This window comes from Protopterus annectens, chromosome 8.part0 (genome assembly GCF_019279795.1).
Source record: "Protopterus annectens isolate FY-2018-M chromosome 8.part0, PAN1.0, whole genome shotgun sequence".
Lineage (NCBI taxonomy): Eukaryota > Metazoa > Chordata > Ceratodontiformes > Protopteridae > Protopterus > Protopterus annectens.
The window spans coordinates 1,946,640,799-1,946,664,442 of NC_056741.1; the positions used below are offsets into that span (position 1 = coordinate 1,946,640,799).

A 23,644-nucleotide genomic window follows, 5' to 3' on the forward strand; every position below is an offset into this window, starting at 1 on the left:
ATAACCTTTATGGTTCCATAGTCTATTATGATTTTGTTTTTGTGATGTCTTTGGAACTATCTGTTTGAGGTGTAACACAAATATTAGCCATGGTCTCTGGTATAGTGTTAGCCAGTTCATAATACATCATGTATTATTCATGAGTTTCAACAGCACATTCAAGTGCTTATTGGTTAGCACTCTGTATAAATTTGCATATTTTATTGTGATTATCATGATTGTTTGCTCAACACTGAAGAAGGCATCATTTTGCCGAAACCGGTCTTTTTTTTATTTTAAATAATTAAAGTCTGATTATTCACTATCTTGTTTTGGGTTGCATATTCGACTGCTAAACTTTGCTGGCCATTTTTGTTTCTTCATTTTTGTCTCTTCTGATACCAACTCAGAGGATTGAGAAGGTTCTCTAGAGCCTGAGATCCTAGACCTCAGATGAAAGAAAGGCTCCAGGCTCACACAGCACCCCCCCTTTAGAACAAGGTGGTTCTCCCTGAGGCCTATGGCTCAGTACCCTCTACTTCTTGGGTGGTCCCTCCAGCAAAGAAACTAATTGATATAGCCATTAGGAGAGTTCGACAGGAGCCTGACACCTGTGAATCAATGCCTTGGAAGCCAGATGAGATTCTTAGGCCTCCTTGCTGTGGTCGTTTTGCTTCCTAATCCAACACCAAATGCAGCAAGTTTTCCACCATCACCCCTCAACAGAGAAAGTACCTGAGAGATGCAGTAGTCGAGCAATGACCTTCTGGGCTACTGTATATTTATCCTTCTTTGCCCCCAATTCCCAGATTCTTACAGAAAGCTATCAGATGCAAGGCATCTGTGATCCTCATTTCCCCCTTTTGGCGTAGGCAGATTTGGTTTTACCTCCTCAGGGTTCATATCAGGGTACCCCCCCCCCTGGATTTTGGATCTCAGATAAGAAATTCTTTCCCACCTACCTCGACCTTCATAACCTCAAACTAAGAGCTTGTTTTTCCAATTCCAGTGATGGCCAACAATCCGGTCCTTTTCACTGATGTAGTTTGGATTCTGACTGCTTCACTAAAAAATTCCACACACAAATTTTATCATGGGAAGTGGAAACACTTTGTTATCTGGGTATCGCCCAAGACATTGACTCCTTTTCTGCTCCTATCCACAGATATTTTGAATTTCTTAGCTACCATGATTGATGCTGGATCCAGTTTCTTTACTATAAAATAGGTTAATAGGTAAATACTAGGCTAGTTGCTGTTGTGGGCCATTTTAAGCTTAGCCAGTTTCCTTTTAGAATGTGAGAACCAAACCTTGTACCTTGTGTCTGTGAAATAAACACTGTAACCCAAATTTTTTTTTTATTTTTGGGATACTATTTTAAAGAAGTAGTATTGGTTTCACTATTTAAATCATGTGTTAGGACCATTTTTTTTAGCTCTCATGAAGTTCTTATTAAAAGGAACGAAAGTGCTTAGCTGAAGTATTATAATGTTAAAGTGTGTTTTATCTGCTTCTTTCATTGCACTGAAGTCTGAGTGACTGCTGGGGTCGTTGTGGTGCAGTTTCTTGCTGGTGCTTTATTTTTCCTTTAGTTTTCTGTGAAGTACCATTTGCCATTTGTTCCTTTAAATAATGAGTAATCTTGCTTGTCTGCTGACAGTTGTAGTTTCACCTAATGATGCTAGGGATGCATCCCATCCTTGTGAGGTTGTCCTTTCTTTTAGTTATCCTTGAAAATCTGATCAGTTCATTGTTGTTTTATCTTATATATATATATATATATATATATATATATATATATATATATATATAAATACTTGCAGTATAAGATTAGTTTAATTTTGTTGCAGTGCCAATGCCTTGAAACGTGATCTGGGAGAGAATAAATTTTTGAATTGATTTGTCAGGTTAAAAAACTACAGGATGAACTGGCAGCAGAATACCTTCGATATCGAAATGAATACGATGCTCGCAAGGTCTTGGTCTCAGACATCAATGAGTTAAGATACCAGCATGAGGAGATGAAACAGTTTAGATTACCAGGTACTAGCGGCATGCCTTAATTCTCCCACAATTAGAAATGTGTATTGAAAGTTTGCTCACAGTGTACTGAATGAATTGCAGCACATAGAAGTGTCTTCCAGCATCAAAGATTCCACTTCCAGAATGATTTTTGTTTCTCAACATATAAAGTAGCATTAGGCAGTGTCACAGTTAATCACTCAACCTTTGACATTTGGCTTTATGAGCAGTTTAAGCCAAAGTAAAGTACTGGTTATTATATATTTCACGCTGCATAATTATTTGCACTGTAAGTAAATCTTTTAGAAAATGTCTTCAGTTTTATTTTACTTTGATTATGTATTTATTTAATTTAATTTTATTTAATGTTTGTTTACTGGGACAGTTCATCTGGGTGAGTAACCCATTTTCAGCGGAGGCCCAGGGGGAAAAGCCCCACTAGTTACAGAGAAAACATAATCTAAGAAACTACAATCATACAATGAGACAACAAAAATAACCCCACAGAGAATACATAATACAAGAATCTGCAAACTTAAGTTGAGATCTTCAAAAAAAGTATCATAAATTACAAAGAATACATATGTAATCTAAGAAAAATACAAAACATATGATGAGATGACCAACTTTAGCTCCTTTAGTTAATAATAATCATAAATGAGTTATAAAGAACAACATACAATTAGAGAAACATCACATTTATGTACAAAGAACATTATAATATTTAGAGAAACATAGATGTATGTCTTAGTGGTTAAAAAAAGGAGTAGGAGACTTAAGGATAGCTTATTAGACTCAAGATCTGTTATTGGAATTTCTGAGGAAAGATTAACTAGAGACAAGTGTTTAGTTGGGATTTAGACAAGAGGAAAGCCATGGGTTATAATTATAATAATTAATAAATATTATTATTTATTATAAATTGCTATTATAATAAGAGCAAAGCCAGGAGTTAGATATTTGGGACTTGAGAAGTGTTTTAAATGTTTTGGGGGGTTAGCAGTGGTTAGTATATGCTGGGGGGGTCAAATTCCATGTCCTGGAGATGCAACTGGAGTAGAGATAATCTCCACAGAAGTTAAAATAATAAGTTATTATAATTTTCTAAGCAGTCTAGTAATGTACTACACTTGTATTTTGCCTTGATTATAAAACTAAACAGTCTTGGAAACATTTTCAACATACTGTACTCGCCATCATGATATAAACCACATATTACAGTCCACTGATTCTTCAGCTAATAAGACCAAGGGAGTCTAGTGACAAAGCGCAGTCCTTATACCAATCATCAGATTTCTACACTCAGCTTTTAGCTTTCTGTATCTAGTGAAACCTAAGCTCTTTTGAAGATTCTGCATTTTATAATCATTAAGGGAGGCGTGTGATGCTGAATTCCTATGGACATCATCTGGCTGTTTGCTCAATACGAGGCTTTATTAGTCCATGCACTTTATGCATTTAGTTGCATGCATTCACAGCTTGAACTTTAGGAATATTCCAAAGTGTCTTGTTAGTTACTGGATTCATCAGATGAATCACTGCAAACTCTTTATTTTGGATACATTTACCTATATGGCATTCAGTTATTTTTCATCCCTGGCACCATACATCTGCATTGCTTTCTTCTCTACAGTTAGGTGGGGACTATAACTGTGTTCCTGGTATAATGATATCCATAAAAAATGGTTCTTCGTGTGATCTGGTGGGTTTATCTTCTTCAGTTTTCAGACCACTCTTCACAAGTCCATGCCTCAGTATCATGCTGTAGTTCTCTTCCTTCTCCGAATCCTCCATTATCCTGAGAGATAGACACCTTTTATGTAGTAATGAGGTAGAATCATTTTCCACACAACAGAATAGAAAATCCTGATCCAACTATCTCCTAAAGGCAAATTAATTTATTTACTTACTTTTTGTGATGGCCACAGTGCCAACTATTTTAAGTGTCTTGGACCCCCGTCTCTTCCTCTACTTACAGCCTAACTGGCACAGTATGCCTAGAGAAGCAGAATGGTTTTATATGTATCATCCTGGGTAGAGCAATTACATTTTTTTTTGTCTACAGCTTTCTTGGTAAGTAACCAGATGTGTGGAATGTCCCTTGTGCCCACATCCATGCATGTGCTTCTACAGCTACCTTGGTCCCTGTCTTCTGAGTAGTATATGTCAGCCAGGCCCTCAGATAAACTGTTGTTGCCACCTTTGGAAGTCCAGCTCTGTGCACACTGATATAACCCAGAATGTTTGCAGCAGTCTGCAGCCCTGCCATAGTGCTATCAAGCTGGTAGGATGCATGCTATTTTAGACATTTCTAATCTGTTGTCATGAAATCCAAAATATCATCTGGGGACACCCTTTTCCACCTCTCAGTTGAAGAAACTGACTAACTTTTCTAGATGTATAGGATGCATACTAATGTATTCACTCTGATCTGCATCAGTTTCCTTCAGCAGCAAAACAAATGCCCCTGCTTCAACTATATCCAAAAGGCAAATTGCATTAATTAATTAATTAATTTATTTTTTTTGTGGTTGCCATAATATTGACCATTGCAAATGTCCTGGATCTCCTTTTCTATTCATGGCCTTACCTGCAGTTGGCATAGGGGATTAAGGCTATAAGCTGCAAAGAAGTTGCTACTTGTGGTACAGAGTCTGAATCTCTCATCCTTCATTTGTTTATTGTGGGACCTTGAGCAAGTGACTTAACTAGGCACTACTTTGGGACAACTGGGAGATTGGGCTAGACTCCTCAGTGGTGTTGGTCTCCTGGACTGCATATCCAGTAATTACCTATAACCTACGGGTATGTAGCACTGCTGCTGGTATACAATGCTGCCCTATGGGCTGTCCTAAGCTACCTGAATCTCTACCAAGAGTTGTTTCCTAAACATGAACTATTCTAGCACATGAATTCAGTATCTAGTTTTTTCATCTTCCTGAATATTTCCTTCCCAAAGATCCAAGATAAAAATAAATAATTCCCAAACTTTATGCTTTTTTTTGGAAGTATTCAACAAGCAAGAGAAACTTAAAACTTGCAAAGGACGTACCATGCACTTGTAAAACAATAACGCTACCAGCTCCACGACAGATTCACCGTTTATTAGATAAAAACATAACACATATCCAATAAGCGCTTTCACCCGTTCACCATACCAGGCTTCTTCAGAGTGAAATACATTACAAAAATACTTCCTTTAAATAACCCTATAGAACACATTGCTAGACCAATAGCACAACCCCCAATGACTAAAAACCAATCAGAAACTATAATTAATTAATGATGTTAAAACACTTCATACTTTTTCAAACCAACAATATATAATTAAAAATATAAAGTGCACAAATATATTGTTAAAATCGTTAATACATAAATACACAGTTAAAAACTGTATTGCAACACCACAATATATTGACTAAATGCAATGAGATTTGTATTTTAATATACTAGAAATGGAAATATGTTCGTTAATACCTGGTGGAATGGAAGCTTCCAATCTCAATTGCCACAAAAACTCTTTAGCTTCCAATAGGGTCTTATCATCCCCACCTTTCTTATTGTGTGGACTCTGTCCCCAGTTGGGGAGGGCACACTGCACTCTTGTATCCACTGCATTTCCTAACAGGAGGAAAGACTTCTAAATCTATATAGTCCAGGTATGTGGACCAGTGCCTTTTCCTAATAACCTTCTGCTATTTTACTCTTTCACATCTTAGTCCAAATAAACTGTCAGTTATTTACTACCTAATCAGATAAGGGAGGATTCTCCCTTATGCTTTCTATACCTCTCAACTGTACCAAATTCCTTGGTATTTCCCTGTTTTGAGAGAAAAATAATGGGGTGCGATGAATTCCTGAGTGACCCATTTAAATCACGATTGTTTTTTATTTACAGTTTTTCACTGCCAACATATTCTGGAAACATCAACTAAAGATTAACAATAAATGGGGTACTTTAGAAAACCTGGCTCAAGGATGTTGGAATGGAAGTCTTAAAAGTTACCATCATCTTGTACCAGTCTTTAGCCTTCCCATACATACTATCTGTAATTAAGGCAGAGACATCTTTAGTTATTTCTGTTTCGCTTTAACAAATATGCTTGGACTGGATTGCATTTTTCTCGGTGATACAATAAGCAGATTGCTGGCAGCATGTGATTGTTGTTATAATACACCAATGCAATGTCCCTGTGTTAGTTACAAATAGTATGCATGGGCAGGCCCATTTCTTTCTTATCACAACTTACAAATGATCACTAACTTACAAGACCTAAGATCTGATGGGAAAAGTCTAAAGGTTTGTGCAAGACACTTTTAACTTTTGAGACTTACATTCCGACATCCTTAAGCCAGGTTTTCTAAAGTGCTTCATTTAATGTTAATCGGTTGGTTTGAGTGGGAATGGAGGTTGTGGCAGCACCAAACCATTCTGAGGTCAGTTTACTTCTTGTACTCCTGTTTCTCGTTATGTTATTTTTCTGGAGGGAAATTGTAGATTTCAGAGTTACTTTGCTTAATGTGACATTTGGAAAGGGAAAAGGATCTCTGACATACAGTAGAAGGTACCCAATTTCTTTCTTTGCCTGGGACTGTATATCTTATATTGGATGTCACTGGTAACTGACTGAGGAAAGGGGTTTTTGCTGAAGGGATTGGTTGAACTCTTTGGGATTTGGCTGTGAAAGGGTGGACTGTCATGGTACCCTCTCGACTTGTTTTGTGTTTGGATATTTCTTAAGGAATTGATTTTATGGTCAGTTGCCCTGTGTGTGGAGTGGATATAACAGGGAAAAAGTCTTTGGTTGCTGGGCACAGCTTTAGGCCCTTCTATGCTGCTGTATTGTCCCAGTATGGGTGTTTGAGGGGCCACTATACTTGTTAGAGTTTTTATGTCAAGCAGTAAAGTGGATTTAATTGCATGATATCTTCAGAAGAAATCAGGCTTTCCTTTGACTAGCTCCTGGTCCCAGCTTGCAGGTATCATGATGGTCAGAATGGTGTTCTGGTAAAGCACCTGTAGCAGGTAAGTTGACATTATTACATTGTAACAGAAGGATACTGCTCTGTACTGTGACAGTGACCCCTGCTGAGTGATGGGGTGATATTGTTGTTGTAACTTTTTTTCTGTTAGCTATTTACAGTTATACATAGAAAGTTAAAGTAACCTCGTATACATTACTGTTAATGATGTGTGATGTATGTAAACCATTTTAATGCTTTATACAATGTTTTTTAATAGAGCTCTTAATTAGTATTTTAATTTATTTACTACTGCTTTAGTTTTCCTATTACTAGCTCTTGATACTTTTTAAACAACTTTTTTGCAGTGTCTCCGGTGTTAGTACAAATGTTTACTTTATTGTTGACCATTTTGGATTATTTATCTCATTGCCAGATCCCCCTCCCTCAAGTAAAAGGATGCCTTCTGTGACTTTTTTTTTTTCTTTTTTTTTTACCATTTCCATATGTATTCACTTCTTGATGCAGTTATCTAAGAGAGTGTTGCTATGTTTAAATGAGGATTGGGCATGGCACTTCACTGATAGGGAAGCAAGGTTTTGGAAGGACAGCACAAATGGAATGTGCCAGGGCCTAGAGAGAGAACCTGTAAAGTATTAGCTTGTGGGTGCAGGAGATGATGACACTAATAATGCAGCAACAAATGCTGGCTCTTGCATACAAGTTCAGATTTTTTTATGGGGTGGTGTGGCAAGTAACGAGGTACTGGCAATAAAAAATGCATAGGAGATGATGAGGCAGCTATTACTGTTCAGAAACTTACTGGCTTAAGTATGGACTTGCATGGATACATGCAAATATATGAGCACATTTATTAAAAGTGCCCTATAACAGATACAAGCTACATATTAATGAATCCAAATGCGTATTGCACATGATTCAAACAGGCAATGTCAACATCTGCATGTAAACTTGGAAGGTCTCACCTGTTCTTCTAACATGAACTAGTTTTAGTCACTGGAAACCTGTAGCCTGACATGTGAGCTTGAATATTGGTAAATCACAGGTCTTAAGCAATAACCTGTCAAATATTGCCTGGGCATCATATCAGATTTTGTCTTTTTTTGTGGGTGCAAAGCACATTTGACAGCAGTCTTTCTGCAGTTAGTGAGACAGCTACGGAATGACTGTGCCAGCAGAATATTTCCTCCTCTGAATCAAATATAACAAGTTTAACCGAGAAACCCAGTTTTGTGTATAAGCACATTTTCCTGAATGAGAACTCAGATGACACAACTCTGTGCTAACAAGTGTAAAGAGTACACCAGTTTCCAGAATAAAAGTAAACTTTTGTGTAAAATCCCTCTATTGGAACGGCATTATTCAGTTTTGTTTATTTATGTATATGTTAGGGTCGGAAAGTGTGTATTCTCATGTACATGAATTTTTCCCTTCTCAGTCCAAGAGCTAAAATTTGGATTAAAATCAGGGACAGTTGGCAGGTATGTTTATATTTAAGAAGAAAAGATACTCCACTAATAGATCAGTCATAATACATAGAAGAACCTCTCAAATGTCCATATTTTGATGGAACGTTCCTCTTTTCAGATCTGATTTAGGATGTCCCTAGTTTTTGAAATTGTGTGTGTGTGTGTGTGTGTGTGTGTGTGTGTGTGTGTGTGTGTGTGTGTAATTTTCATACCTCTCAATCTCTCAGAACAAGAAATCTGTATACAACCAAAAATAATGGTGGGAAAAAGACACAAAAATAGGGAGGGACAGATTTTAAATATTGTTCCTGCAAAGTCAGATTTTGCATTATTATGTATTTTCTGAGGGATATGAAGTCTGAAATTCTAATCTCAATCTTCATGTTGGTTGGTATCCCACAATTCCATTGGAGTAGGCAGGGTTAAGTGATTATGCTTGCAAATTCTATAGATTTTTGGGCAGTTGTACCTACATTTCATGGGCCGATGTCCAGATTTTTGATATTTCCAGGTTGAGAGATATGATGCTTTCTTTACAGTGACTAATAAAGTGTGAGAACAGTAAATAAAGCACTTTATTCTTCTCAAGGACACTTAGCTCCCTTAGAGATTACTTGCAAATCAAAAATCCAGATCCAGACAAGTGACAAGTGGAGTACCTCAGCGTTCAGTCCTGGGACCGCTCTTGTTTGGCATCTACTTCTCTGAAGTACAGGCCAACACTAAGGGACTCTGGCTAACAAAGTTCGCAAATGACTGCAAACTAGAAGCCATTACTGAATCCCAAAATGATGTGGATACTCTACAAAAGGGCCTTACAGAAACAGATGCTTGGTGCCAGAGCCATGGGCTCAAGCTCAATGCCAAGAAATGTATAGTTATCCCCTTTGGGAAAAAACATGTACCCATGAATTATCACATAGGTGGCAATACACTAAACACCGAAAGTTTGATAAGAGACTTAGGGACACAGGTGGACAGTGATCTCACCTTCAATAACCACATCGCCACAACAGTCAGGAAATCCTTCTATGTGGCACACCTCATTACTGAGAGCTTTTCATCCTTAAAAAAGGAGGTAATTGTCCCACTGTACTCATCCCTCATTAGACCCATTATAGAATACAACGCCCCATTTGGTATATACCTCTCAAGACATCTGCAACAACTGGAAAGGCTGCAAAAAAACCTCACTAAAAGAATCACAGGCCTAAAGCAGATGCCCTGTGCTGACTGCCTTAAAAAACTCCAGCTATACTCTGTTGCATATCGTCTACTCAGAGGCGATCTCTGCTTAACATACAAGGCCATGTCAAACCCAGAGCTGTTGGACATGCTACACTTAAAGAAATGCCAATCCCTCAGGGCCACATGCTCCAGGGATCTAAACTTTGTCATCACAATAAACAAAACATGCTGGAGGGATAGGTTCCTGACCCAGAGACTCCCCAGACTCTGGAATAGACTGCCCATACATGTCAAGCAGAGCGCCTCTTTGGCCCTCTTCAAAAGGAACCTTGACAATTGGATGGGAGGAAGGAAATTCACCCTGGGGATCATGTCACTCACCCTGTTAGATAGGGGTCCAGGGAAGTAAATAGTGTGGGAAGAAATAGCCAGGGAATTGTTATGGCTAGGCTTGTATAGGCCCTAGGGCTGATAGCCTAGTACCAACCTATGAACCTATGAACCATAGATAAAGACCAATTTTGAAATATCAAGGAATATGCATACTCAGTCTGTTTGCATATCCTTAGATCAAGATCCATGTGCATATATATATATATATATATATATATATATATATATATATGTAGAGAGAGAGAGAGCATGCTCTGTGTAGAGCTGCAAGTATGCAGAAAAAATGCCAACTTATCATTCAGAGCCTGTTAAAGGTCTGGACTTCATACCTGTTTGTTTTCACAGAATACAAAACCAAAGTGAGAGGAAGAGGAGCACTAGTACACAGGAACTGGTTGTGTGTATTCATGCTGTCCAGAAACCTTCTGAATTGTGCTGCCCAATCCTATATACTAGCCTGGGATCAATGGTACACAGCAAATGTGACAATCTTCCTGTATACAACGTGGTGCAACTATGTATCCATATACCAAATGCAACACACGCACGGAGCTATATTATGATGTTGAATGATAAAAAAGCACTGAATGCCAAACACACGGAACAGCAATTTTTTTCCCAGGGAAAAAAATTACTGGGCAGTTTTTCTGACTTTGCCATTTCCTCCACTGTGGTGTAATCTCAGAGTTGGTATATAAAAAGTAGGGGTGTGTGGAGGGCACAACCCCCCACATCGGGTGGTGTGGGGGTGAAGCCCCCCACTTTATTTTGTGAAGCAGCGATTGTTTTTCCCCGGGAAAAAAATCACTGTTCTGGGAGTTCGACATTTACTGCTTTTGGTTTTTAGTGTTTGATAAAAGAACTTTTGCTCTTTTTATCGTTCAATGTCGTGATATAGACCCCACCCGCACAGTATGTAAATTATCTGGTGTTTGACACTGTATTTTCACATGCATCACAGAATGCTGCTATATGTAATACTGCATTTGTAGATTTCCAGCAGCATGTTGTAAAATTATCTCATGCAAAATGCACAGTTCTATGCCGCTGTGTAGTCTACTGTGTACACTTTTCCCCAGCACTTTGGTGCACTAATGTACACTGGCACACACAAGTGCTGCTTCTGTTGACTACATGAGCAAAACTGTTCATCCCCATCCCCAAAATGTTCTAGTATGCTATTGTACTGTACATTGTACAGTCTGCATTCCTATACACACCAAAAGTAATGTCATCTTCCCCCCCCCTGAGTGCATTGTGGGAAGATTGTGTGTAGCCTTCCCATGCTGTATGTTCTTCCATATTCCTGCACTCCCACCCCCAAACTCAGTTCTTCCTGTTCACTATCCTGTGTTTGCTGCTGGAATTCTGCTGAGTAGAATGGCCTTACACTCTAATGTAGTGTGAGTTGAGCACCAACTGTCAGGTAAATAGTTCTGTTTCTGAGTTGCATGACTGACAGCCGTATGGCTGAGATGTCCCCGTACTACATATTGTATACAGTATGAATGGCATGTCTTACTCCAAGTGTCAGAAATGCCATGACTGTCTTGTTTTTGTTGCAGAAATCTAGAATTTGGCACTTTTTGTTTGAACGTGGTGGATCGGCCCACATTTCCTTGGCACTTTCTCTTAGTATCTGTGGACTGATCACTGCTTTTATGCCTTCCTTGCATTTAGGTATAGTTCACAATCACAGGGATAAGAGAAAAAGTAATTGTTACCAGAGAAATGCATGCATTCAGATATTTACTGGAATTCAAGTGGTTAAGAGCTTCACATAACTAGGTAGCAAATTAAACATACTTGAAAGACATTAACGATACTGAATATTTAAACTATATGTTATGAAAATAAGGGGTATGCAGGATCAGCCATGAGCTGCAGACAAATTATGGTATGCAAAATGAGTTATCACACTTTATTTATTATTTGTTACCCTAGTCACTGGACTCTTTTTTGGACATAAATCAGGCCAACTTCAGCAATCTCAGATGTTAGAATTCATAGGGGCCTTATTCAACACAACATCAATGACAGCTTCTCTCCCTTTGCCAAGGGTTTAAACTATTTGTTTTCAAGTCAATAGAATAATTCAGAACTCATTCCTATTAGCATGACTGATTTTACAGACTCTGGGATCAATGTTTGCAGCAATAGTTGCAGTGGTGGCTGGTGACTTCAAATTAAAGGGGGGGCTGTAGGAGACAGCTGAATGGGTGGGGCCAAATGGAAGGGGTGTGGACAACTAGAAAGGGGTGGGGCTATCCTCAAAACCACAACAACTAGAATTTTAATTAAATACACTGCATTGGGTGCCAAACCATCATTACAAAAGTCCAATCAAGGCAAAATGAAGTGTAGAAGAAAAAAATATTTCAATGCATTGGCTACATGACAACTTACTTAATATCTAGATGGAAACACAAAGGTTGTGATGCATGAAAAAATAAATTACTTTTTAAATACATTACTGGAATGCCAGTCGAAATCAACTATAAAAAAAAAAAAAAAAAAAAGCAGCACTCAACTCAAACCACTTCTCCTTGCACTGCAGTTCTAATTATAATTTATATTCAGCTTTATAAAATTACCAAGTAACATGCTGAAAGTAGCAATCTCTGTGTGATACCCCCACTTGTAAAAATGTTTCTTATCCAAAAAAGACCTGCTGCCTGACAACAACTATCTACTTGTTTCATGGGGAAGACATGATCAATGTAAAAAACGAACAGCACACAAGAAACAAGCTCAAGATTATCTGCTTAAAGGATTACTGTACAAGTTATGGACCATACATGATAGATTAGCATTCTATTTAGTTTATGGGTAAAGCCTGCAAAGATGACTGCAAGTCTCTAACAAATGTAATGAGCTTATGAAAATACTGTAATCCTGTCCTTTATTACAAATACTGTCATATGCATTTCAATACCTAAGGCTTATATGTTATCTAGTTTTCCAGAGCCACTACAATGGGGAGTGGGGTGCAACAAGTATGTTACAAAGACATGCATCTGGAGCCTTTCTCCCCGGGCCTCCGCTGAAAATTGGCTTCGTTCCAAGTCGGACTTTCCCGGTTAACAAATGTTAAATAAACAAATGTTAAATAAATAAATATTCTCTGCATGACAACAGCGAAAAGGCTTTCAATGTTGGTAATTCTTTAACAGTATGCTTATTAAAGCTTACTTGCATCTTACAATCTCCAACAAGCTTACCTGATGGTCATTAAAGCATTGCCACTTAAACACAGAGTAACAGGGCACTGCGACAGCATGCATTTTCTGAATCATAAGAAGCATAAATCAACAGTATAAAAATAGGACAGAAAACCAGAACATTCTGCAAAATCAAGGACAGATGAAAAGCCACGGTCGTACTTGTGGTCTACCTTGGATGGGGGAATACTCTGCAGACTTACACTGCATAACTGCTCCTTCCCTTGCTTGGACACATCCAGAGCCACTACAATGGGGAGTGGGGTGCAACAAGCATGTCACAATTTATAATGTCTCTGGCTGACAGTGATGGCTCTGCCACTCATACCTCACAACCTCAGAGCAAGAAATCTGGACAAAGCCATACACAGAAGTGGGACACAGGCCCAAAAATAAGGACAATTTGAAATATTGCTCTTATAAACTTAGAAAGTAGTAGGTCTTGCATTAGTATGAATTTTCTGAAGGGTATGAAATCTGAAACTCAAATATCTGCCATTATTTTCTAACTTCAGTCTTTAATGATTTGCCAGTAATTTGCCAGAAAACCACAATGTTATGAAAAACAGGCCAAAAATGTGATGCAAAAATATAAAATTGCCACACAATACAGCTGGGAACCTGTCAAAGAAGGGACACCTTTTTAATATTAGTACTGTTAACTTGAGCAGCTGACAAAATAAGAACATCTAAATGCATTTCTGAAATAAAAGTAATCTATAACGCTGATCATTACAGCTATTTATAATTGTAAACCCTCCACATTTTCTTCCAAAATTGCCATTTTGCAGAGGGATTATTGGGGGGGAGCAACATTTTGAGCCAAAATTGGGGACAGTTGAGAGGTTTGGATATTCCTAATTCTATAAAGCGATTTATTTGCATGTACCTCTCAACCTCTTAATGCAGGAAATCTGGACAAGGCCAAATATATTGGGGGAACATACAATCAGTACTAAAAATTGCTCTTGTATAAACTTAAGACAGTTAATAGAATAGCAGGTCTTGCTTTAGCATGCATTTTTCTGAAGGTTATGACATCTGAAACTCAATGTCTGTCATTATTTAGTGACTTCATTCCTAAATGCTTTGCCAGAAAACCACACATTTTATGAGGAACAAACCAAAAATAAGAAACAAAATATATTCATTCTGCAAAAATCTGGACAGTTGAGAGGTGTAGTTCAGCTGAGGCCGTCTTTGAGTTTGCTGTCCTTCCCCCTTCACAATGGCAGATAAAGATTAACTTTGGGCTGTTTTCAAATCATAGGCCCCTTGAACATGAAACATACATGTGCTCTTTGACACACCTTCCTGATTGTATTAAATTATATTCCTTGTACAATACAGTACAGTTGTTAGAGGGCATTTTAAATTTATTATTTTGAACATTTTTCCAGTAAACAATGAAACAAAATGCATGCACCATTAATGACAAAACTGCCCAATTCAGAACATTTCCATCATAAAAAAGTCTACTCAAACTTCTACAGTCCACCAGTATCAGTAAATATGCACAATCTCTGAAGAAGTAAAAGTCATCTAAATAATTCCACATTAAAGAAATCTGTAACTAATGAAGAGGTTGCTGCTAGCAAACAACTTTATATGTCATTGTTTCATCTACAAATAAAGTGCCTGTTGCCCTTGAGGAATAACTTGCCAATGTTGCATTAAAAAAATGATAAGCTAGTAATATCGCAACAGGGAATGGATGGCAAACTGATAACAGGTTCATAGTTACTAGGTATCTTTGCCAAAAAGGACTGCAGCATCTACCCGCTTTACAACACAGTACAGTATCAGCAATGCATCTACCTACTGTGGGAGTAGAACCTACAGCCTTCTGCATCAAAAGCAAGTACACTACCTGTTGTGCTATTAAGAATGCAAGCAGACTCAGCATAAGCAGCACTAAATTTTTGTTCCCCTGCAGCTCTCAGCTCCTTGTAAAATCTATTTGACACTCAGCTGTATCTCTGAACTTTACAGCACAAGAAATCTGGAAAAAGCCAACATTTATGGGGGGGGGGGCAAAAACCAGGGACACATTTTAAACATTGCTTGTATAATGTTGGAAAGTTGCTAGAATAAAATGTTGTGTTACCACTATACATTTCACTGCCAAGTCTTGAACAGGGGACCCTGTGCAAAACAGTCAGAGCAATATACCACTATGCCATATCATCTGTTTTGTGAAAGAGAGGAAGACTGAAACTTAAATGGCTACCATTTAGTGAATTCAGTTCTCACCATAGCTGTCAACCTCTTAGCACAAAACACCCGAACAAAGCCAATAATGGGGGAATACAGTCCTAAAAATAGGGACAAATTTCAAATGTCCATGTTCTAAACTTAGAAAATTGCTAGAATAAAAGGTTTTGTGTTACCATGTACTTTCTGAAGAATATGAAGTCTGAAATTCAAATGCCTGTTATTTTTATTTAACATTTGTTCTCCACGAAAGTCTGACTTGGAACAAAAGCCAATTTTCAGCAGAGCAGGGAGAAACACTCCACACACATGTTCTTTGTAAGATGGGAGGACATGCAGACTCCACACCGAAGGTACCTCAGCCAAGAATCAAACCAGAGAACTTGCAGCTGTCAAGAAACAATGCTACCAGTGCACCACAGCACTACTGACTTTGCAAGGAAAAACAAACACATAGAAACCACATATTTTATGAGGAACAGAACAAATATGAGGCAAACATCTGCAATTTTTTTACAAATGGTTGTGGGTAGGGAATTCAGGCCCTTGCCACCTGCACCCAAGGTACAGGGTTCAAGCCTGAGTATTCTCTTCCCACCACCACCATATAGCAACTGGGGAATTTCACACACACACACACACACACACACACACACACACACACACACACACACACACACACACACACACACACTACCTGATCTCCGTAATCCAGTCGTTTCCCCTGAAGGCAGTCTTCCGTTCTACACTAATAATCATCCTGTTCCACACTAATAATTCAGTTGTTCCCTGTGAAAGCAAGCTCCTCAGCTCAGCTCCACACTAATAATCCAGCAGTTCCTGTTCCACAGCCCGCGCAAGCTAACTGCTGGTTTTCCGGCTCTGCGAGAATTGGCTGGAGGCTGGCTAGCTCTGCGAGAATTGGCTGGAAGCTGGCTGGCTCTGCGAGAATAGGTTGGAGGCTCCAGCCTGCAGATTATGCAGTCTGGTTTTCTTCTCTTCTTTGTGGTCATCACTGCACAGACTTGTGGGGCTGCAGGCTGGAGTTCTGTGAATACTAGGAACTCCATGTGCGCATGCGTGGAGTTCCGGTACTCATAATTTTTTTTTAAAGTTTTGTCTTTCTTTTCTACAGGTGGGGGGATTTTCTTCTTTCTTTTCTACAGGTGGGGGGGAGGGCTGCAGTCTTGCAGTCCTATAGCATGAGCCACCCCTGAATAGTTGTAGTTTTCTTAGCAAGATACCATATTTCTTCAATGGACAGTAGCAAATCAGTGGTCTATTCTACATTAACCTATGTCTACCAAGATCAGTGTAATTCAGGCCTGTAAAAAGTATCTTTGGCAGTGTATTTACTCAGCTCAAATGTTACATGTTCATCCATTCATCCTCCCTCAGACCAAGACCATAGTGACCATGGATGCTTCCCAGATTCGGTGGGGGGGGGCATTTCTTAGGAAAGACTGTCCAAGGCACTTGGTCCCCCAAAGAGGCAAATGTGCATATCAATGTACTGGAAATGACAGCAGTACTCCCAGCATTGTAGGGATTCCAAGACTCTCTCCCTTCTGGGACTATTTTGATACAGGCATATGGTACATCAACAAACAAGTAAGAACCAGATCTTAACCCTTATGTCAAGAAGCTATGAGTGTGGCAATGGGCGATCTTTTCAAATAAATTTCTGATAGCAATGCACATACTGGGGAAATCCAAAGTGACAGCAGACAAGTTGAGCAAGCCCATTCTACTATCTCATGAGTGGTCTCTCAACAAGGATGTGGCGGAAATTTTGCCAATGGGGCCAGCCATGCTAAGACCTATTTGCATCTCCCCTGAACAACAAGTGCAGCAGGTTCTTTGCCCTAATTCCCTCCACTGGGGGAGTCACCGAGAGATGCTGTCCTTCACAATTGGCCCCTAGGTCTCCTCTTTGCTTATCCCCCAACTATCTTATTCCCCAAATTTCTACAGATAGCATCCCAATTGAAGAGCAAAGTCTTCCTTATTGCCCTTTATTGGCCTTGATAAATTTGGTTTTCCTTCCTTTGGTCTCATCTGGTTTACCTGCCTTAGATTTTGGATCCAATTCCAGACCTTCTGTCTCACCTGACAGACATGACTCACCCAGACATCTTTGGCCTAAAGTTGACCACATAGTTTCTCCAATTCCATTGTTAGCCATACAACCCAAGCTCTCTTTCATGGTGCACCACATTCTTTTCTCATACCACAAAGCTTCCACTAGAAAAATTTGCAAGAGCAAATGGAAAAGATTTGTGTTTTGGGCACAGCAACAAGACATACATCCTTTTTCAGCACCAGTACCTAAAATTCTTGAATTCCTAGCTTCCATTTTTAATGATGGAGGTAGTCCCTCTACAGTTAAGCTTCAGTTAGCTGCCATTTCCAATTTCCATATTGGAGTTGATAATTTCATGTTGGCTTCTTCACATCTTTGTAAGGCATTTATAAAAGGAACCTTTGTACCCAAACCACCCTTTAAAGATCCTATTCCACAGTGGTATCTGAATTTAATGTTACAGGCCCTAACTTAAAACCCATTTGAACCGGCTGCAAAATGTGATTTAAAATATTTGACTTAGAAAACTATATTTCTGATAGCCATAACATTGGCTAGGAGAGTTTCAGAACTTCAGACTTTATCCTCTAAGCCTCCTTATTTAATTTTTCATAATGATAGGGTGTGCTTAAGAACCAATACATTCTTTCTTCCTAAGGTAGTGTCAGGATCTAACACTAAACAATCTATTAACCTCTCTGTGTTTTTCCAAAATTTTCAAACAAGGGTAAATACATTTTGCATTTATTATATGTTCACAGACAATTACATTTCTATCTTCAAAATCAGAGAAATTTAGAAAATCAGATCAATTATTTGTATCTTTTTCTGAAACAAGATTGGGTCAACCAGTTACCAAAGTAACTTTATCAAAATGGATAACAGATTACATCTCCTTCGTTTATAACAAGTTTGGTCTGGCCTTGCCAAAGTCTTTAAGAGCCCATTCAACCAGGTCCATGGCAACTTCATCAGTTTTTTTATCCAGGTCTTCCATGGATGATTTTTGTTTGTCTGCAACTTGGGCTAATACTCATACCTTTATTACCCATTATAAGTTGGGTCTAGTCTCTAGGGGAAGAACAGCCTTCGGCTCAACAGTAATGTCCTTCCGTAGAGTCCACCCGGGATTCAGGTAGCTGGGGACTCTGTCCCATATGTTCAGGAATGAATGAAAATTAACAACATCAGATAAGTTATGTACCCACCATAACATTCCATCTGTGTTGTCCATTTTCATTCTTCCTCAATTCCCCTCCCTCCAGCCCCCTACTCTTTTTTCTCTGGTGACTTCTGGAAGAATGGAAGGTTATTATAGAAACCAAAGTTCCTTCTGTTTGGACTCCAGATAGTGACTTTCCATCTTAAAGCTATAAATTCATTGTGTTATACAACAAAAAAGCAGCAAACAATATCTGGGTAAAGAGGGGGACTGCGGCACTGTGGGTAAGGCAGGAGCTCGAGAGCTTGTAGTATCCACGAGCTGTAAAAGAGAGTCCGTGTCGGATCCGAACCCATATGTTGAAGAAGACTGAAAATGGACAACACAAATGGAACATTATGGTGAGTACATAACTTCTTTTTTTGGTATATCCATCCTGGCGAATAACAGCACCAGAACTTTTGCTATGGCTTTGAAATTGCCTTTTAAGAGTGGGACTGCCTATGAGTACTTGCTGACATAGTGTATACTGGTAGCAACTACTGGTCTTAATGAGTGGTCCAAAAATATCCATGGCAATCTGTTCAAAAGGTATTAAAAAAAAGAAAGAAAAAAATGTATTTCTATTATAAGCATTGGGACCAATGGATTTTTTAAAGCCTATACTTAGGTTTGTTTTTTGGAACTCAGGACATTTTGTACAAAGGTTTACAATTTCTCTTACTATGCCCAAGCAGTAGAATCTGGTTAAAATTTGAGCTTTGGTTTTGTCCTTACTTTAATATACTTTCTAGTGTGAATTTCTACCTGGGGCAATGGGGTATTATGTTTTGTCCTCATGACTATACATTACCAGGGGCAGATCATGGTCCTGGCTGCTGGGCTCCATCTCCAACCCCCAACCACCATGAAAAAGAAGAAAAATACTGAGGAAATAATTACTTTTGTTATTTTACTTTTTTAGCTTAGCTCAGAACTCCATGTATGCTATTGCGTGCAAGCAGAATTGCAAGAATGTTTGAGAGCCCATTAAAAAAACAAAAAAAAAAACAAACTTGGCTTACTCTGCTTGCCAAGCTGTTCATTAAAACATTCTGGAATTGTAAGGTTCTTCCTACCTTCTCCAGAAGGCAGAAACAAGGCCCAGAAAGCAGCTCATCAGGCTGCAGTGTTAAGAAGCAGGGAGCTATTACTACTGTCTCAGGCTACTTCAGGTGACCTAGGCAGTCTGACTAAAAGTGAAAACATTAGGAGCAAGGGAGCAAGTTTTTTTTTAATTAATTATTCTGTATTATATTTTTATACTAACACAGTAACACTTTGCATGCCAATAATTAAGAAGGTTAGGATTCATTGTCTGTGTGTATATAACTGTGTGTGTGTGTGTGTGTGTGTGTGTGTGTGTGTGTGTGTGTGTGTGTGTGTGTGTGTGTGTGTGTGTGTGTGTGTGTGTGTCTGTCTGACAGTCTATGTGTAGGAGGGTCTAGATGCTCTTGACTGTCCCTGATTCTGTAGAATGTCTCTGAATGTATGTCATATTTTGGTCTGTTCATTGTAATGTGTGATGTTTTTTTTTTTAAGGGGGGAGGGGGAAATAGGCAAGGACTGCTGCTGGTAAGTAATGACAGACCTTTGAATTTCAGGCTTAATAGCCTTCAGAAAAAGCATGTTAATACAAATGTTATTGTTCTAGTAATTTTCTAAATATATAATTCCCTCATTATTTAGCTTGCCATGCTTATTGATTTTTGAACTAAGAGGTTGAGCGGTATATTGGGGTTGCAATAAGTTACACACTGTATTCTTTAAACAGATACCTAGTAAGACACATTCCCTTGAGTTATTTATATATTTATTCAAAGTTCTGTAATGTACAGTCACAGGCATACATACATTCAAGTGGTTGTAATTAATGGTCTCATCTGTATATGTATGCATGTGTGCATGTGTGTGTGTGCGTGTGTGTGTGTGTGTGTGTGTGTGTGTGTGTGTGTGTGTGTGTGTGTGTGTGTGTGTGTGTGTGTTGGAATGTGTAGGGCATAGATGCTTGCTTTCAACCTGCTTGCTGCACAGTTTGTCTCTGATTTTGTCTCATATTTTGGTCTGTTCCTCATGAAGTTTGTGTTTTTATTTGAAAATGAATGAGGACTAGAATCACTAAATAATAATAATAATAATAATATACATTTGAGTTTCAGATTTAATAACTTTCAGAAAAAAGCATGTTGGTGCAAAGCCTGTTATTCTAGCAACTTTTTAAGTATGTAAGAGCAATATCTGTCCCTGATTTTGGATCTTTGTCCCCATTATTTTTAGCTTTCTCCTTGATTGTCTGCCTAAGAAGTTGAGCAATGTGTGTGTGTGTGTGTGTGTGTGTGTGTGTGTGTGTGTGTGTGTGTGTGTGTGTGTGTGTGTGTGTGTGTGGTAGGGGGTCTGCATTACAGAGGCTTATACATGGTATTCTGACATTTTTGTTTAACAAAAAGCATCTTTACTGAATTATCACGTATGGCATACGCAATCATACATTTATTTAAAGGAAAACAAACCATATTGACATATTTTTAGTTGCAAACATTCTCTATCACATATACTCTTCGATAAAGTCATTGACAATTGAACATTACATAGCTAATTCAGTTCCTGCCTTCTCTTAAACTTTGTTCCTTCTCCAAAACATTATTCTGCATATAGTCATAGATTCATAGACTGTTAATAGGCTAACAACTCAGGAAGGGGGGTTTGTAAATTAGTCAAGTTTTTTCTGAAAGAATAATGATGTCCTGCATCCAAATAGGACATTGAGGGCCAGGCATTTATAAGCTACATCTGTCCATAGGGGACATGGGGACCAGGCCCAGTGTAAATTTCTTATTCCCCATCCACTTGTCTAGGTTGTGCTTAAACTGGGTAATAGATGAACTCAGCTTCATACAGATGGGAAGCCTGTTCCATAGTAGGGGCAGTCTCTGGGACACATATCTGTCTCTCTGTCAAGTTCTGTTTAAGTCACAGACAAAATTCAGGTCCCTAGACCTTATTTTTCTGGTACGTTTTGACTTATGAATATGTGTGGGTTTACAGATGCCTTGTAAGCCAGGCATAGATCACCCCTCAGCAATCTATAGGAGACTGAGCGGAGGGAAAGGGCTTTAAGGTGCTGTTCATAACGCAGGTTTGTAATGCCTTCTATTCTTTTTGTAACGAAACTTTGAGGTCACTGTAGTTACTGAATATGCCCTGTCAGATATATACCAAATAGAACATTGTACTCTGTGACTGGTCTGATAATGGCAGAGTACAGTGGGATAATGATTTCTTTGGGTCTTGATGCCATGCCCTTACTTATAAGTTGTGCAACATAAAAGGACTTCCTCACCACTGTGACCATGTGGTGGTCGAAGGTAAGGCTACTGATATGTACATACCAAGATCCCTGACCACTGGGGTGACTCTTAGGGCATACCTCTCAACTTCTTTGTGCAAGAAATCTAAACAAAGCCTTACAAAATGGGGGACAAAGGCCCAAAAATAGGGACAGATTTTAAATATTGCTCTTATAAACTTGGAAGGTTGCTAGAGTAACAGGGTTTGTGTTAATATACATTTTCTGAACGATATGAATTCTGAAACTGAAATGTATATCATTATTTAGTGGCTTCAATCCTCAAATCATCACAGCAATTTGCCAGAAAAAGATAAATTATATGAGGAATAGATCAAATATATAAGGCAAAAATCTGGATATTCTGCAAAAATCTAGACAGTTGAGAGGGTTGCTGGTGTATTACCAACATGATAATTAGCTGGGATGGTTGCTTTCCCAAAGGGTACAGTTATGTATTTCGTAGCACTGAGTTTAAGACCATAGCTTTGACACCATTTGTTAGTCAGATAGACCTTCTTGAAGAATGCTTGTGTCTGTAAGGAAGTTCATGATAAGCTCCAGCTTGCAATCATCTGCAAACTTCATCAGACATAAACCTTCAGCATTTGCTTCCATTTCAGAAAAATATATGCCAAAAAGTACTGGACCTGGTACCAAGCCTTGGGGGACTCTGTTAGTGACTGGCCTCTTGGTGGAGATGGCCTCACTTATTTTGACCTGCTGGGTCCTATCAGTGAGTCAGTTGGCTATCCAGTAGGTGATAAAAGGTTTTATACCTAAATTAGTGAGCATTTCTATAAAGCCTGAGTGTGGTATTGTATTAAAAGCCCTGGTCATGGTCGAGGTAAGCTGTGTGCACAATCTTAGCTTCATCTAGTGCTTTGGTGACCCTCTGAAAAAAATCCACCAGATTTAATAGGCATGACCTTCCTTTAACAAAGCCAAACTATGATAGGTCCAGCATTTGCAGGTTACCTATGTCCTCATTTATCATGTTCATGATGATTCTTTACATAGCTTACATATGAGACTGGTAAGAATTATGGGCCTGTATTCACCCAGATCAGTGGTTGGACCTCCTTTGTGCAGGGAAATGACTGTAACCATCTTCCATTCCTTTGGCAAAAAACCTGACAGAAGACTCCAGTTGAAAAGTGATTCAAGTGGACCAGAGAGGTTAAGTTTCATCTTACTTATTAAACATCTCTGAATGTTATGGGGGCACACTGATGTAGTGTGTTTGGCCTTGGAAAGTGTATTAATGACCTGTTCTCTGGTAGTGGTTGGAGACCTTAAGTTATGTGGTATTTTCTTTGAGCTATCAGGGGAGAGTGGGGGGAGAAATAAGCATCACATCTTTGTCTCTCTGCAACAGACTCAAGAAGACTGTCTAAATGCAGAGACTTTTTGCATTGGCCAGGAATCGAACCCAGGTCAACTTCTTGGAAGGCAGCTATGTTCAACACTATACCACCAATACTACTGTTCTCATAATTTCCATTTTTTTCTAGTACTTTGCTACTACCCATTTCTAAATATCCC

General features: G+C 38.7%; 1 protein-coding gene across 2 annotated transcripts in view; it reads left to right on the forward strand.

Annotated features, from left to right (window-relative positions):
- Positions 1-23,644, forward strand: part of TSNAXIP1 (translin associated factor X interacting protein 1) — a 1,644,878-nt gene that overhangs the window by 1,078,534 nt on the left and 542,700 nt on the right. For both annotated transcript variants that reach the window (XM_044081465.1, XM_044081466.1), the window contains one exon: positions 1,887-2,022. In XM_044081465.1, the coding sequence (XP_043937400.1) occupies positions 1,887-2,022 (136 nt within the window). The remainder of the gene's footprint in view (positions 1-1,886; positions 2,023-23,644) is intronic.